Below are 17,125 nucleotides of genomic sequence, written 5' to 3'. Positions count from 1 at the left end.
CTAAGCATACTGATGTCTATAATATCCTGGTTTTAGGTACTAACATTCCATATACAGTGGTTCATTTGATAAAATTCTTGTTAATTATATAAGATTTTTACCAAAATATTAAATAAAATTTTTAAGTCTTCTATTCAAATGTGTCTCATCATGTCTTGAAAATCAGGGAAATTTTGAAAAAAAAATTTAATGTCTAAGTATATTTTATTGATTATTCTATTATACCTGTCTCAATTTTTTTCCACTTTGCCCTCCTCCGCCTGATAACTCCTTTCCTTCCCTGCTTAGTTCATGTCCATGGGTTGTGCATGTAAGTTCTTTGGCTTCTTCATTTCCTATGCTATTCTTAACTTCCCCATCCATTTTGTACCTTCCAATTATGCATCTTAATCCTTCTACCCATTCTCTCCTTTTTCCTACCCCACTGATAACCCTCCATATGATCTCCATATCTCTGGTTCTGTTCCTCTTCTGGTTGTTTGCTTAGTTTGTTTTTTGTTTTGTTTTTTAGATTCAATTGTTGATAGTGGTGAGTCTTGTCATTTTACTGTTCATAGTTTTGATCTTTTTTTTTTCTTGAATAAGTCTCTTTAACATTTTATATATTAAGGGCTTGGTGATGATGAACGCTTTAACTTTACCTTGTCTAGGAAGCACTTTACCCTTCTATTCTTAATGATAGCTTTGCTAGATAGAATAATCTAGATTGTAGGTCCTTGAATACTTCTTGCCATTCCATTCTAGCCTCTAAAATTTCTATTGACAAATCAGCAGTCTTATGGGAACTCTTGTAGGTAACTCTCTGCTTTTCTCTTGCTGCTTTTAAGATTCTCTGTTATCTGTATATATTTTTATGCTGTATTCATGTACAATATCATAAATTTAAACAAATAATTAAAAGAGAAAAATAGCAAGCAAAAAAAAGATTCTCTCTTTATCTTTAAGCTTTGGTGTTTTAATTATGATGTGTCTTGGTGTGGTCCTCTTTGTGTCCAACTTGTTTGGGACTCTCTGTGCTTCCTGGACTTGATGTCTATTTCCTTTGCCAAATTAGGGAAGTTTTCGTTCCTTATTTTTTCAAATAAGTTTTCAATTTCTAGTTCTTCTCTTTTCCTTCTGGCATCCCTATGACTCAGATGTTGGCACTTTTGGAGAAGTCTCAGAGTCTTATTATTCTCTCCTTGTCTTTCTGAAGTCTTGTTTCTTCTTTTTGTACTGGTTGACTGTTTCTTTCCTCCTTGTGTTCCAAATTATTGATTTGAACACTGGCTTTCTTCCCTTCACTGTTAGTTCCCTATGGATTTTTCTTTACTTCACCTAGTATAGCTTTCATTTCTCCCCTTATGCATTTGCGGTACTCAGTTCTCTGCATCCTTATCACCAGTGTTTTGAACTCTGCATCTAATAAGTTGGCCATCTCCATTTTGCTTAGTTTTTTCTCTGAAGTTTTGATCTGTTCTTTTATTTGGGCCATATTTCTTCATCTCCTCAGTTTGGTGACCTCCCTGTGTTTGTTTCTGTATATTAGGTAGAGCTGCTTTAACTCCAGGTCTTAATGCACCTGTTACATAGTAAGAGGTAGAACTTTACGTATTTGCCAGGGCAGGGCACCCACTTCACTACTTTATGGCACTATATGTGGGGGAGGGCTCAGAGAAGGAACAATGCCACTTGTTCAGCACTTGCCCCATTTCCAGTCACTTCACCTACTTCCCATATACACCTGGCACCCCTCTAGCTATTGCCGTGATGGTGGTTCCCAAAGTGGGTGGGTTTGTGTATGTTCTAGGACTGTGGGGCCCTTTAAATGGACTCTCCTAAGAGACTGGTAGTTTCTTCTGCCATGCCAGTCCTCACTGGTTTTACAACCAAAAGTTATGAGGCTTTATTTCCTGGTGCTGGAAACCTGGGCTGCGCAGTCTGGCCTGGGGTTGGGATCACTCACTCCCCAGGTGTCCCTCCCAGGTTTCACCTACCACACATGAATGTGAGACCTCTTGTTCCACCAGCCACTGTCGCCACTCCCTTGCTGCCACTGCCTCACCACATCCTCTCCACCCTGGCTCCCCATTTCTGTCCCTCCTACTGTCTGGATGAATATTTTTCTTCTTTAATCTTCCATACAGTTTGATTTTCCAGCAATTCTGGTTTTTGTTTTAAGGTGAGTTGCTATCCTTCTTATGGTTGTGCTAGGAGGCTGAGCATGTCTACCTATGTCTCCATCTTGGCCAGAAGTCTCCAAAATTTCATTTTATATAGCTTCTTCTCTGTCCTCTCAGAAGTATAAGCCCTGTCCTAACCAACAAGAAAACGTTTTCAAATCATGCTTAATCTAATCCCTTTAAAAAAAATGGGGGGGGGGCATTTATCCAAAAACTAGAATAAATAACTGTGGAGTATAGTAGGACACAGAGGAGATTCACAGTGTATTTATTTTTAACATGGTGACTACCTCCATTAACTTGGATATTTTAGTGTTGCTTTCTTATTTGCAAATATCTTGAACTCCCATCTATATTCCATTCGTCTCCCATCCCTGAGGAAAAATTACTAGCATCCATGAAAATAGCTAGGCTAGTCCTGGCCAGTGTGGCCTGGTTGGAAAACTCTCAAAACCAAAAGGTTGTGGCTTCACTTCCTGGTCTGGCGATGTACCTAGGTTGCAGTTCGATCCCCAGTAAGGGTGCATACAGTTCCTAGTCTAGGTGTATATGGGAGACAACCAGTCAGTGCTCCTCTCTCATATCGAAGTGTCTCTCCCTTCCTCTCTCTCATTTTCTTCCTTTCTGAAAGCAATAAAAAAATGTCCCTGGGTGAAGAGAAAGAGGAGGAAGCAGCGGAGGAAGGAAATAGCTAGGGTAGACTGAAACTGAAAAAGTAGTTAAAGCTTAAATGAACGGAACACTGTATGTGTTACGTGCTTTAAAAAAGTGAGTGCATGTTTTAGAAAGGATTGCTTTTTTGAAAAAATTTAAAAAATAATACTTTGTATTGCTTGAAAGCTTAAGGAAAAAGTATAGTGTTAAGAGGTCTGCTGAGAGATTCCAGTCATATCATCACTTAGAATTAATTACCACAGTTAAAAGATTAGGATGATTGTGAATAATCACAAAATGGATACCTTCTGTCCTAGCACTTGCAGTAAAAAATAATGAGGTCACTGAATTTGATTTGCCACTACTAATCCTTCTTTTGCTTGCTAGAACATTTTTTATCTACAGGTGCTAGTTCCTTTGCATGTATGTTTTCTTACCTTTTCCCACTAACTTCAAGAGATTTGGAGCACAAGGGTAGACATTATGATGTTTCTAAGACTGACAGACAACTTTCTCATTGCTAGGGCAGGTTTTTGCTACCAGATCGGCTAAGAAGAAAGGGTAGATGACCAGTGCAGTGAACAAGGTTTTTAAATTGGCCACAAAATTTCAACCCTGTTGGACTTTGGTCAAGAATGCTTATGACTAAACTGTTTGTAAGCAGGAAGGTAGCTATTTAGCCTAAGCTCCAAAGTGTTCTTAAAAGCAGAGGAAATGATTCTTATTTGTGACATTTAGAATTGTATTCTGAAAGAAATACTGCAGCATTGGAGTAAAATACCTACTTAGGACAGTCTGATATATAACTATATTTGTGTTTAATTAAATCTTAAAACTCCATTTATTGTATGTCTATATTATTTAAATGTATTTTATGGTAACTTAATTAAAATACATTCCCAATAGTAGAGATATTAAATGTGAAAAAACACATCATTAATTAGCTGATAATATTTCAAATACTTTTTTTTTATTTTATTTATTTATTTTTAGAGAGGGAAGGGAGGGAGATAGAGAGAGAGAGAGAGAGAGAGAGAGAAACATCAATGTGCGGTTGCTGGGGGTTTTGGCCTGCAACCCAGGCATGTACCCTGGCTGGGAATCGAACCTGGGACACTTTGGTTCCCAGCCCGCGCTCAATCCACTGAGCTACGCCAGCCAGGGCATATTTCAAATACTTTTATTTGCTCATTTGCAATATTTATTGGAGTTTAATCTGTGGGACAGGTTTTCCAAAATTTAACAGGATAATAGACAGTTTAATATTCAAGCCAGTAAGTTTTTACAGATTGATAATTTTTTATTCATGAGTGTTTCAAAGAAGTGTTTTTGCTCCTTAGACTTGGACTTTTAAAACACTTAATATCAATTTTTTTTGCATTTAGAGTTTTACACTTGATTTTTTTAAAAAATGTGTTGTAGATTGCACATCTGGCACAAATTGAAGATGATAGAGCTGCAATGGTTATTTCTTGGCATCTGGCCAGTGATATGGATTGTGTTGTCACCCTGACTACTGATGCTGCACGTCGTATCTATGATGAAACCCAAGGCCGTCAGCAGGTGTTGCCCCTTGATTCTATTTATAGGAAGACTCTTCCAGATTGGAAAAGGTTAGGAAAAAATGAAAGTAATGATTTTTTTCTGAAATATCTTTTTTTAAACAAAGCACAGAATTTAAAAATGATTTCTGTAAAAGGTGCCTAAAACTGAGAAGTGACTCAAATCATTGACATTATTTTATCTTCATCTCCATCACAAATGTATATACTTTATTAAGATCAGTATTGCAGTGTATTCAATTATATATGTTGACCATGTTTAAGTTGCTAATTAAATGTTATTTGTGTATATGAAACAGACAAGCACATGCATGTACAAACCCAAAGCAAATTTTTGGTTTTGGCAACAGCAAGGAAGAAAAGATTTCATTATGATTAATAGAATATGAAATTGCTTTATTTGGAGTAGGGATATAGATGCACGTCTTTTGTTGTATTTATATAATGTGAAAATAAACAGACTTCATTTAGGTAGAGAGAGTCTCTATTGAAAATGCCAGTGACAAAGGTGAAGTGCAGTACTCCACAATTAGGATGTTTCATTCTAATTTCTATATAAATCTGGTCCCTTTAAGTAATTATTTATTTGCTTTTCAAAGTATGTTTTTAGATAGTAACCATGAAAATCAATTAGGTATTATTAATCTAAGTTTTAAAATATCGTATGTATACTTTGATTTTGACTTTTTTATAATCTACCTTAAAAGACTGAAAGAAAATGGTAACAAAACAAAAAATTAAAATTGACCAATAATTTTCTCAGATTTGTAAACAAAGCTTTGCAAGGCCTATAGTTCTACAGCAATAGGTACTTTAAGGAGAATGGGAACTGGTTAAGAGTCTACTATGTTATTAAACTAACATTTCATTTTGTAATCTAAAAGTAGATTAAAGAAGCAACTGGAATTTGAACTCAAATCTTTCTACTTCTAAAATTTCTCACTGTAGGTCAGTACCCATTTTAAACAACATAGGACATCCCATCAGATCATGATTACTGTGTTTTGTGAGAATGATTTTCCCCCTAAGAGGGCTTATTTTATGCCTATAATCCCTAAAGACCAAATTAATAATTCATGATTTAAAATAAGTATGAATTTGGTACTCAGGGCTAATGTTTGCCCTAGCAACTAGTTATCTTCTCTTTTCCTGGTATTGTACCTCTAATTGGGTTTGAGTTAACTAGTTTCTGGAACCATCCTACCCTCCAGCACTTTTACCTTCAAGATCTGGAAGAAACTACATTATTTGGAAAGGAAAGGCCCACCACCCCAGCCAGCCTCCATCTCTTGAATCCCATTGTTACCTCTGGCCTGCAGTTGCTCCTTCTGTATGCTGTGTGGGAAGAACAGAGAGCCTGACCTCTGAGCTACCTCCCTCACATGTGTCTCAGTCTTGGACTTGCCCCTTTCCTCCACCCTGTGGACCCTCTCCCTATGACACAGTTATATCATTGGCATTCCTATTTAGGTCCAACTTTAGTGGCTGCTTTTCTTTTTTCTTGTCAAATTAAACAACAGTTAGTTGAACAGTTAGTTCAGATAGTAGTACAGATAGTAGTACAGATAAAACTATAAGTAAATACTTTAATATGGTAAATTTTGTTTTCATTTCTAAGGGCTTAATAATCATTTAGTAGTTTTACTTGTAGATGGGGAGTTGATTAAATGATCAAAATAATGTGGAATGTATTAATGTTTTCCATATTTTATATATTTTTAATCAAAAAGTTCTATAAGTTTTATTTAATACTTTCAAAATTTTCTTTTCATTCAGACCTCTGCCTCATTACCGAAATGGAAAATTATATTTTAAACCCGTTGGAGATCCAGTCTTTGCCCGAGATTTGTTAACATTTCCAGATAACATAGAACATTGTGAAACAGGTAAAGGAAATTATGGTGACTTTATTTTATATAGATGTTATATTTGTGAACCAGAGTTATAAATTACTGACTATGGAATTTATGTTTTTATTTAATTTATAAGTAATAGTTTTATTAATATTTAATCCTCTCAGTGTTTCCAGTTATAGGTAAGTGTTGAATAAAATTCTGTTGTTAGCATTCTTTGTAAGAAAATGTTCAGTTTGTGTTAATACTTTAATATGACCAAAGAAGATGTCATAATTTTAAAATTTTATTTATTGACTTTTTTAGTATTTGGTATGCTGTTAGGAGACACCATTATTTTGGATAATTTGGATGCTGCCAATCATTATAGAAAAGAGGTATGTATTTGAATTTTTTTTAATTTGTAACTCTAATTCTAATACATGTTTTTAAATTTTAATATAGACCTATATGGAAATAATTTTATGACACATGCAAATGACTGACTAATCTTGTTGAAACCAATTTAAACCCTACATATTGATAAGCAACATAAAATTGGGCACAATGTGAATGTGCCAACATCAAGTTAGAATGAGATGTTTTGGGGTTATGAAATGGTCTGAGGCTCAAAAAACATATCTATTAGTGATGATAGGATTGGAAAAAGAATACTCTCCAATAATGTTGGTGGAAATGTAATTTTATATAGCCCTTATTTATTAATTGTTAGGGCTGCTACAACAAAGTACCACAGACTGGGTAGCTTAAACAATAGAAATTCATTGTCTCTCAGTTCAGGAGGCTTGAAATGTGAATTCAAGGGATGAGCAGGGTTGATTTGTTTCTGAGGGCTACGAGGGAAGGATGTCTTCCAGGCCTCTGTCCTTGGTTGGTAGATGGTCACCTTCTTGCGTTCACATCAGTGCATAACTGTTTTCCTGTTATAAGGACACTACTCACTGGATTAGGCCCTAACCTAATTACCTCATTTTAATTTGATTACTTCTGTAAAGACATTATTTTCAAATAAGGTAACATCCTGAGGAACTTGGAGGTTTAGGACTTCAACATACAAATTTTGAGATACACCATTCAAACCATAATACCTTTGAAGACACAGTTTGGCAATGTAAATGTTTGTCATCAGCTGCTACATAACAAACACTTCAAAAGTTGCTTTAAACAGTAACAACATATTAGTTCTCATATCTCTGTGGGTATCTCCAAGTAGTGATGATCCTTTCCCAATAAACTGGAACCCCAAAGGGCTAAACCTTAGTGGAAGGGTAAGCAAAGAAATATACCTGCCCATCTCAACTCCAAGTGCCTCTGGAGACTGGCTACAAGAAAATTGCCTCTCTGGCCCTAGCTGGTATGGCTTAGTAGGCTGAGTGCCGCTGGCCTGCGAAGCAAAGGGTCTCCAGTTGGATTCCTAGTCAGAGCACATGCCTGGGTTGAGGGCCAAAGTCCCCAGTAGGGGGCATGTGAGAAGCAACCACACGTTGGTGTTTCTCTCCCTCTCTTTGTCCCTCCCTTTCCCTTTCGCTAAAAATAAATAAATAAAATCTTTAGGGGGAAAACAAAAAAAGAAAATTGTCTCTCTTGAACCTTCAACACTAAGTAGAAGAAAAGAAAAAAATACTAAGTTGTTTTCCTGGAGAATTCAGTATAAACAAACCCACCCTTGTGTCTGTTTGCAGTCGGCATTTCTAGTACTTGGATGGTCTGAAAAGCCTGAAGGCAAACATTTGGTTTCATATAATGCTGAACTGCTAGTGTCCTTAGATATCTAATCAAAGGAAACAGAGTCCCTCTGGAGGAATTCACCTTTATTGTAGAACTATAATAATTTTTATATTGAATGTAAGAGCAAATTTCTAAAAATATAATATAGTTCAAGAAATGAAAGTGTTGAAAATTAGAAAAGAACAAGTCCACTGAAAAATTGGGACAACTATAACTGGAAAAAAAATCAAATAAACCTTCTAAAAATAAAAAATATAATAAATACTCACTGAATAGGTTTAACAGCTTAAGAGAGAATAGTGCATTGGGAAATAGGTAAGAAAAATTATCCAGTCTACAGCTCAGAGAGAAGGAATATAAGAAAAAGAGGTTGAGAATCATGGAGGATAGAATGAAAAAAATCTCAGAAAGTCTAATTATAGTGCCAAGAAGAGGATCATGGCAATACTTGAAGAACTAATGGATAAAAACTATTTAGAACTGATGAAAGGCACCAATTCATAGCTTAAAAAAAAAAACCATAGAACATGTGTGACAAAAGCAGGTACAGTATATGTTCCTCATAATTGGAATAGCATATATTGATTTCTTCCAAAGTTTTGAATGAAGCTATATGTAATTCCAGTGGTTAAATATTGTCCCAAAGTTCTTCTGAGAAAAGGCTTTTTTGGCATCCCTTAGTAACATTGTAAAGTTTCACTAGTCTTTGTTACTGTTTTCTCATCCTAAATTTTTCATGCCATTTATACTACTTCAACCTCTTATGTATTCTACCCTTTGCTAGTCCCTGCAACAGTTGTGAATAAGGTATTTCCCAAAACAGTAGGGCTCACTGAATTTGTAAACACCGTCATTACCACTTTTTGTCTTGATAGAATTATACAATTGAAGGATACTTTGAGCATTGAAAAATTGTCTGGGAAAGTAATACTGCAGGTGCTGTAAAAAGAGAAGCAGTTATAATTTATATTTTCAGTCTGTTAAGAAAATAGACAAGTTTGTAAATTTGAGTGTGTTTGTTACTATTTAAGTGGTATGATATCCTTAAAAACAGTGTCTGACTCCTGATAAGTGGAAAGTACATGAATCCAGTTTGTATTTTTAATGTTCACTTTTAGAAAAACATATAAATACAAACCAAAACTAAGAAAGTAAGATGTTATTGTTTGTTATAATAAAAGATTCATTTTGCCAAAGAATTCATCACACATTTTCTTTAAGTATTCATCCTATTGCATTTAAATTTGTTTTTTGTTTTTAATATCCAATTTTGTGGGGGGAAACATGTAAAGAACCCTTGGAATTATATCAAAGCAGTAAATACTCGTCATGATTTTCTATTACATGACCTACTTTTTTGTTTTTAAAATATCAAGTTTCATATAATCTTTTATTATTTTTTTAAAGATTTTATTTTTAGAGAGGGAAGGGAGGGAGACAGAGAGAGAGAGAGAGAAACATCAATGTGTGGTTGCTGGGGGTCATGGCCTGCAACCCAGGCATGTGCCCTGACTGGGAATTGAACCTGCGATACTTTGGTTCACAGCCTGCGCTCAATCCACTGAGCTACGCCAGCCAGGGCTAATCTTTTAGTTTTATAATTCAGAGACTATTGACCCTCAAAATTAGATTGGAGTAGGTATTTTTACATGTTATGATTCTTCATGTTTATTATTACATGTTCTTCAGTAATTTTTTAATGTATGCATTTTATTTTACTGTGTGAATGCACCGTTGCTTATGTAACTTACTGAAACATGTAAGTTTTGTATTTTTCATTCAGGGCATATTGTTCACATCTGTGATTATTTTTTCAGAGTAAATTTTTAGAAGTGGAATTGCTGGGTCATGCAAAATATTAAGCTGCTTAATACTTGTCACATTTCCTTTTAGAAGGGCTGTCCTAGAGCAGATTAGTTCAAAAGACCCTTTCTCCATAGCTCTCCCAACACGCAGTGTGGTGTGTGGTGTATGGTATGCGTGTGTTTTCACATTTTGAGTAGGGAAAATATCTCATTTGAATTCTGCTTCTCTGATTACCAGTGAAGTTGAACATTTTATTTTTTTATTTCCAAGACTTGTTTTAAAAGGACATTCTTAAAGATCACAAAATACTAAATCTAGTGTCTTTCTTTTATTATCTCACTTCTCTGAAGAATTTACTTTTTTGACTAATTTTTTTTGATGACTTAGTTTTACTACATAGTTCTAGTTTCCACAGCTCTCACAATTCTAGCTCTTTTACTTCCCACAATTGAAATTGTAGTATTGTCCTCTGAAGATTCAGCCCTGTGCTTTTCAGTCTAATATTCTCTCTTTGCTATTTTTCGGTCATCTGGAAAATACATATTTAACAGAAGGAAGTTGAGCTACTGATGCTGCCTTGATAATGTGGCATGGCTTTCAGAAGCACAGGCTGCTCTGGCTAGTCCTCCTCTCTTTCTCTCACCAATAAAGCTATCATTTTGACTTTTTTCCATTTGTGTTGTCATTTTTCTAACTTTAGCTAACACTTGAGAATTATTCATCCTCATTCATTGCCCTGCCTCTGTTTTTTCTCAGTTTATCTTACATATCACTAGCCTATTAAAATAGTTATAAAAATACTAGCATGAGCATGTCATTTCTAATCTCAGAACCCTTAAATGATTTCCCTTTTCTTAAAACAATTGAAATAAGTTTTATAGGCTCCATAATTATTATATGTTTACTTAAAATAGGTTGTTAAAATTACACACTGTCCTACACTGCTCACCAGAGATGGAGATCGCATTCGAAGTAATGGAAAGTTTGGGGGCCTTCAGAATAAAGCTCCTCCAATGGACAAACTTCGGGGAATGGTATTTGGAGCTCCAGTACCAAAACAGTGCCTGGTTTTAGGGGAACAAATAGGTAGGTTGAGTAAGTACTTTGACAACAGTTTCTCATTTGATTTTAATCCTTTATATGGGGCTTGCGTATTGACACTCTAACATGAAAAATTAACCAGTAACAAATACTAATAAGATGTTTGTTCAGGGCATGTGACCTCCCTCCAACATTTTCCTTCTATAAGCTATGTCACCTTATTTTTAGTCAGCTAAAATAATTGTTTTTACATCTGCGCTCTGAACTGTATATACAGGTGGTCGGCATCCCTAACCCTATTTTGTTCAAGGATCACCTGTACTTTTACAGGAGGTCCCATACAGGCCATTCTTAGAGCCTATTTATATGGTTGTAATATGCTTTGATACATACTTTTTCAACAAAAAGTAGTTTGTTGTTATTGTTAACTCTTCTATAAAAAATGGTAAATATACATAATATAAAATGTATCATCTTAACTGTTTTTAAATGCACAGTTCAGTGTGCTAATTAAGTACATTCACATTGTTGTACAACCAGTCTCTAAAACTATTGTCAGTTTTGTAAAACTAAAACTTTGTACCCATTAAATAATTACTTCTCATTATTCCTTTCCCTCCTTTCCCCAGGCCCCCTGGCAAATAGTAGGGTTTCTCTCTGTGAAGTTGAGTATGTTAGGTAAATTATATAAGTGGAATCATACAGTATTTGTTCTTTTGTGGCTGGCTTATTTCACTTAGCATATCATCTTCCAGATGCATCTATGTTACAGCCTGTGTCAGAATATCCTTTCTTTTTAAGGTTGAATAATACTCTATGTGTGTATACCATATATTTTTGTTAACTTTATTGAAGCATAATAAACATAGAAACATGTACATTTCATAAACATACCAATTATAAATTTTCATAAAATGGACACTGCCCCTGTAGAAGGTCTCTCAGGCCCTTTTCCAGTCACTGTCCAACCCCCTCTCCAAAGGATAGCAACTTTCCTAATTTAAAACAGCATAGACTAGCTTTGTCCATTTTTGTACCTTATGTGAATGTAATTGTGCAGTTCATACTCTTGTGTGCCTGGTTTTGTTCATTAATACTATATGTATATTTGTGGTTCATTTACATTTCAGGATTGTATTCCATTGTATAAATATACCATAGTTTATTTCTATATTCTACTGTTGAGGAATTTGGATAGTATCTAGTTTTCTGTTATTACTTCAGCCCTCAACAGTGTTCAAAGTAGTAGTTGGGGAAACAGTGAAAAGAAGGTTGTTTGTATTCCTTTATGAGATGGTTGGTCAGGTGTAGCTCTCAGAGGAGACAGATAAAGTCCAGGAAAACAGTTTATTACACTCACAGGTCCTGGAGACAGGAGGCCCCACACACCATGCAGGGCCAACATGGTGTGGGAAAACACCAACATGGTCAGGAGACAGAAGCCAGGAAGGAGAGTGCTGGAGCCACAGCCTTTTGGGGGTTTCTGTTTCTGCAGGAAAGACAAGCCTTGACAGGGTAAACAGTTTAAGATTGACTAGTTTGAGTAATTCCAATGGGCTTTTGGCTATAGGCATGGTCTCTAGCTAGTTGCCTGGTACCTGGTCCTGAGATGATAAGGCAGAGGAATATTGCTTCTTGGTGTGCACAGGCCAGATAGGAGAAGGCTTAGCTCTGGATTGGTTAGTTTGCATATCAAAGGCATGCGTGGGCTTTGCTCTCTTCAAGAGTTGGCTAACTCTGGGAGGGGCAGTCTCTTTCCCAGCCAAAAAGGTTTTTTTAGGATATCAAAACATCATAATCTACAGAAAATTAAAATTATATACAATACCAAGGTTCATACTTCAGTTTATGATGGCATTGAATGCTTGTAAACCCTGTAGACAATAACATAAACTGATAAGAAATCAGAAAAAAACAATTCAGTCAAGGCAGTGAATCAACATAAAAAAGCCTCAATCCTTATCACTCTAGCAGTACAGTTTATGACAGTGCTCCCAAACAAAAAGAATTACCTGTGAAACTTTTAAAATACACAGGTACTGTAGTGACAGCATTTCCAGTTTCCCTGAGTATCTGAATGTCAATATAACAGTAAGGCATTATCTATAGATCTTAGGGGAGAAAAGATTGTAAGTAAAGATTTCTGTGCCATATTGGATTGTTTATATATGTAAGGTTGACAAATAATACAAGGATTTCAGAAATACAACAGTTATCTTTCTTGTGAAATATCTTTAAAGATACATTCTATGTACAGACTAATGACTCAACAATAACTCAAATATAGACAGTTTTTAAGAAATCAAATGAGACACTTGAAGATTACTGGTAGGTGTAAAGTACTTTTGGTTGTAAACAATAGCAGCCAGCCCTGACCATTTGAAACAAAACAGAATTGTATTGGAAGGGAACTGGAAGAAATCACAGATTCAAAAGAAATTGGAAACAACCAAGACAGAACCAAGAATGGCTTCTGGGACATTCAGCAGTTTTCAATTCCTTGCATCAACACCATGGAGTACATCTACTAGAAGAGAGATTTTCCCTCCTGAATCACAGCCATAGTAAAGATCAGAAAGAACAGAGCTTTGAGGAACCTCTTTCTAGAATATCATGGGATGTTTGCAGAGAAAAAGCAATTTTCAACTAGACAACCACCATGAAAATTGCAGTAGCAAAATTAAAAGCAGAGTTGTTTGCCTTCTAAATAATTTTACTACATGGTGTTTTGCATTATAGTATTTAATATGAGATAATAGCAATTAAGAGCAAAAAAGGAAAAATGAATATTTACATTATGAAATAAGACATTGAGTAACATGTAAATACATTAGTTCTTTATTAAAAAGCAAAGATACTTAGATTTTAAAATATCCCTTTCCATGTATTTTTTACTTCTACCCCAGTGAACAGTGTGTCACTTTTATAATCAGAAAAACTTACTAATTATTTTTTAATGCTTATGTTCTTTGAACCAGTAAATGATCTAAACAGATAAGACTTTCTTTTATTCCGATGACTTTTGCAGCCTTGTTTTTCAGTCAAAGCATTAGAAATGTTAAATGCTTTAAATGAAGTTATAACTGGGAACTGTCTATTATAATGTTAAATGGAAAGTGGTTAGAAAGTATAAATCCAGCTCTCACACATGTGAAAAATTAAACCTGCAAATTTGTCTAATGAAAGGATATGATGCCCTGGCTGGTGTGGCTCAGTGGATTGAGTGCCAGTCTGGGAACCAAAGGCTCACTGGTTTGAATCCCATACAGGGCACAGGCCTGAGTTACAGGGCACAGGCCTGAGTTGCAGGCCGGGTCCCCAATAGGGGGCACTAGAGAGGCAACCACACATTGATGTTTCTCTCCCTCTCTTTCTCTTTCCTTTCCCCTCTCTCTAAAAATAAATAAATAGCTAATAAAAAGACCAAAAAAGTGAGATGGTAGGCCTACCAGTTTTTGCCCAACTTTCCTTTTTTTTTTTTTCTACATTATCCCAGATTTTCTATAGAGATGTTAAAAAATCAGTATGGGCATTGTAAAAGCCAGGATATGGACAAAAGAAAGGAGAGTTTTTAACAGCATCTGAAGACAGGAAAATATTTTTAAATAACCAATAAGTAATAAATATATAGTTTATAATCATTATATCATCAAACGAATTAACATTTTGTTTATACATTCCAAATATATAGCCAGGTTAGACATTATTTATACTTTATTATGTCATGCTTAATATATTCTAATATTTACCTTGTCAGTTATTACTATACATTTTTAAGTTAAACCATTCTTAATGTTTTTTAGAAATAGTGAACAAGATTAAGTGCTGTAGTTTTTCAGGCAAGTGTATTTTGTTTTATTGTGGAAATAAATCGAGTATATAATAAATTCCCATGGACCTATCAGGTAGCTACTTTTATTTGTTATAACTATCCCTCTCACAATTTGCCTCCCTCGTCCTCTCCCTGGGTAGGTTATTTTGGAACAAATCAGAGCAGAAATTCTAGTACGTTTTTTCACATAATTTTTTCCCAGTCATCAGAGCTTATCAGTTTTTCTTGCCAATACATTCTTAGAATCATGTAGAATACAAAGTTTCAAGAAACCTAAACATTTTTAGTAAAGTCTACCTACCTACCTAACGGCTTAAATCTTCCAGTGGTAAGAAAGTTCCTTCTGCCTTGTAGGTAGCCTTAACTTGCCTAATAATAGCCCTTTAGATATACTTTCAATTCTTTGTATTATTTTTAGTAGTTTTGCTTATATAGTCATTCCCTTAGATACAATTGAAATAATTTATATCTCTCTTAATATGTCATACAGAAATTAATGCATTGTAATTTTAGTTGTCTTCCCTTGAACTGTTTTGTTTGAAGTATTTCACGGTTTTCATATTAAAGTTTCATCAGTTTCTATTTTTTCCAGAGAAAAAATTTCAGACAACGAATATTGTAAAAGCTCAAAAATCATTTATAAGCAGAACTGAATGCGAATTTTGAATTTTTCTCTTTGTTAGAATTCTCATAAATTTAGTTAGGAAGTACTTTTAGTGACACAATGGTAAATAGAAGTTACATTTAATATAGAAATTAGGGGTTGATAAGGCATATTAAATTAAGCTGCCGCTGTCCACTTCATGCATAAAATATGAACCTGCTGTTAGTGCTACAGTTAATGGAAAATATTTAATATTATAAATAACAAGACTAATGTTCTATAAAAATATTTAAATATAAATAGGATTTCAGTCCTCAGTAATTTGAAGTTTTATGTTGTCTCCTGAAGTACACCAGGTCTGGATACTATTTTGTAACTCATTCACATATAAAATAAGTATATTTTATGCACATAAAAAAGGTTTTTTTACTATGAAAGTGGAAGTACTACCAAACCAAAAAAAAGCTGTTTTTTTTCTAGGTATCTTCAAGAGTTCCCAATAAGTCATAAAGAATTGAGGAACATAAGGACCTTGTCATCAGTCAGTTACACATACAGAATTTGTATTTGAATATTGAATATATTCATAAGCGTACACAGATACTCTTGGATGTGTACTTGCTCATTCACTCTTAGTATGGATTCCCAGAATGCTGGATAGTTTTCTTTTTAAATACTGTTCTTGACTCTTAAAATATAGAATATCTCATTTTATATCTTATATCTAATATACCCTGACTCTTAAATAACTTCTTTCACAGTTTTATATGTAAACTACTGTATATATTTGTTAAATGTTTGAGTATTTCATTCCATGAATATTGATCATCTTTTTATGTGATTAGCATCTCAAAAGGCAAGATCGTAAATAAATATATTAGGCTTTGTGATGCAAGAAGCAAAATCAAGAGTTTTATGAAAGTATATGACCATTTATAATATAACCATTAGAAATTGTATAGAACATTCTTGGCCCATGGACTGCAGCTTGCTGGCCCCCAGACTAGAGTATAGTCCCCATATTTAATATTTAGTGTCTAAATCATAGAGGTGATAAATAGTATAATGTAATACATTTTAAGACAGGTAATATAAGGAAAGATAAAATTTTTTTATCAAAAGTGCATTTTTGAAACCTGTGTTTAAAGTAATGGTCATGTCTGTTAGAAGCAGTGATTTTCTGACAGTACTGTATATATTTAATGCATTTGTAACCCCCCTCAAATTTGTGTGGAATAAGATTGAATATTAAACAAGATATAAATATTGACTGAGTGATCCCATTTACAGAGCACTCTTATGTAGAAAACTCCTTACAAAGAATTAAACTTACTAAAGTTAAGCCATTGAAGAAAATCAAAATTTAACAAACCAACAGTCTCATGTTGGAATCTAAACTGATCTAAAGTTTTTAAAATACAAAAACTTTATTTGCTTAGAATGAACATTTTGTGTTAAAAGTAGCTCCCATCTGTTACTATAACATAGTACCCAGTGTCGCTAATTCTTCTTTCCCACAACCCTAATTTGATGTGATATCAGTAGTTTTAATTAAATGTCTTTGGTTTCTTTGCAGATCTTCTTCAACAGTATCGTAATGCTCTGGACAAGTTGAACAGTCTGACCAAGGACCTTAACCGTCATTTAGAGTACCTTCAGTCTCCTGAAATGAAGAAGAAAAAACACGAACTTGATGAACAAGAGAAAAGTCTGAAGCTAGTAGAGCAACAACTAGGTATGTGCTTATATTTTGTTAATGTCTACTTTCTCTGCATGAAGATAAATATTTATGATTAAAGAGGTTCAACCATAATAAGAAAGAATGTGAATGATCTAGAACTTTATATTGACTCTAAGTCATCTGATAAATGATGGTTATAAAA

The 17,125-nt window shown here is 34.4% G+C and overlaps 1 protein-coding gene across 1 annotated transcript in view; it reads left to right on the top strand.

Annotated features, from left to right (window-relative positions):
• SMCHD1 (structural maintenance of chromosomes flexible hinge domain containing 1) overlaps positions 1–17,125 on the top strand; it is a 143,484-nt gene that overhangs the window by 115,415 nt on the left and 10,944 nt on the right. The window contains exons 42-46 of the mRNA XM_045849828.1: positions 4,239–4,429; positions 6,155–6,264; positions 6,538–6,608; positions 10,680–10,851; positions 16,819–16,977. Coding sequence (XP_045705784.1) covers positions 4,239–4,429; positions 6,155–6,264; positions 6,538–6,608; positions 10,680–10,851; positions 16,819–16,977 — 703 coding nt within the window. The remainder of the gene's footprint in view (positions 1–4,238; positions 4,430–6,154; positions 6,265–6,537; positions 6,609–10,679; positions 10,852–16,818; positions 16,978–17,125) is intronic.

This window comes from Phyllostomus hastatus, unplaced genomic scaffold (assembly GCF_019186645.2).
Source record: "Phyllostomus hastatus isolate PE091 unplaced genomic scaffold, TTU_PhHast_1.1 phas_contig_80, whole genome shotgun sequence".
Lineage (NCBI taxonomy): Eukaryota > Metazoa > Chordata > Mammalia > Chiroptera > Phyllostomidae > Phyllostomus > Phyllostomus hastatus.
Note: the sequence above shows the minus strand (reverse complement) of the source record. Positions and strands in the feature narration are given on the sequence as shown.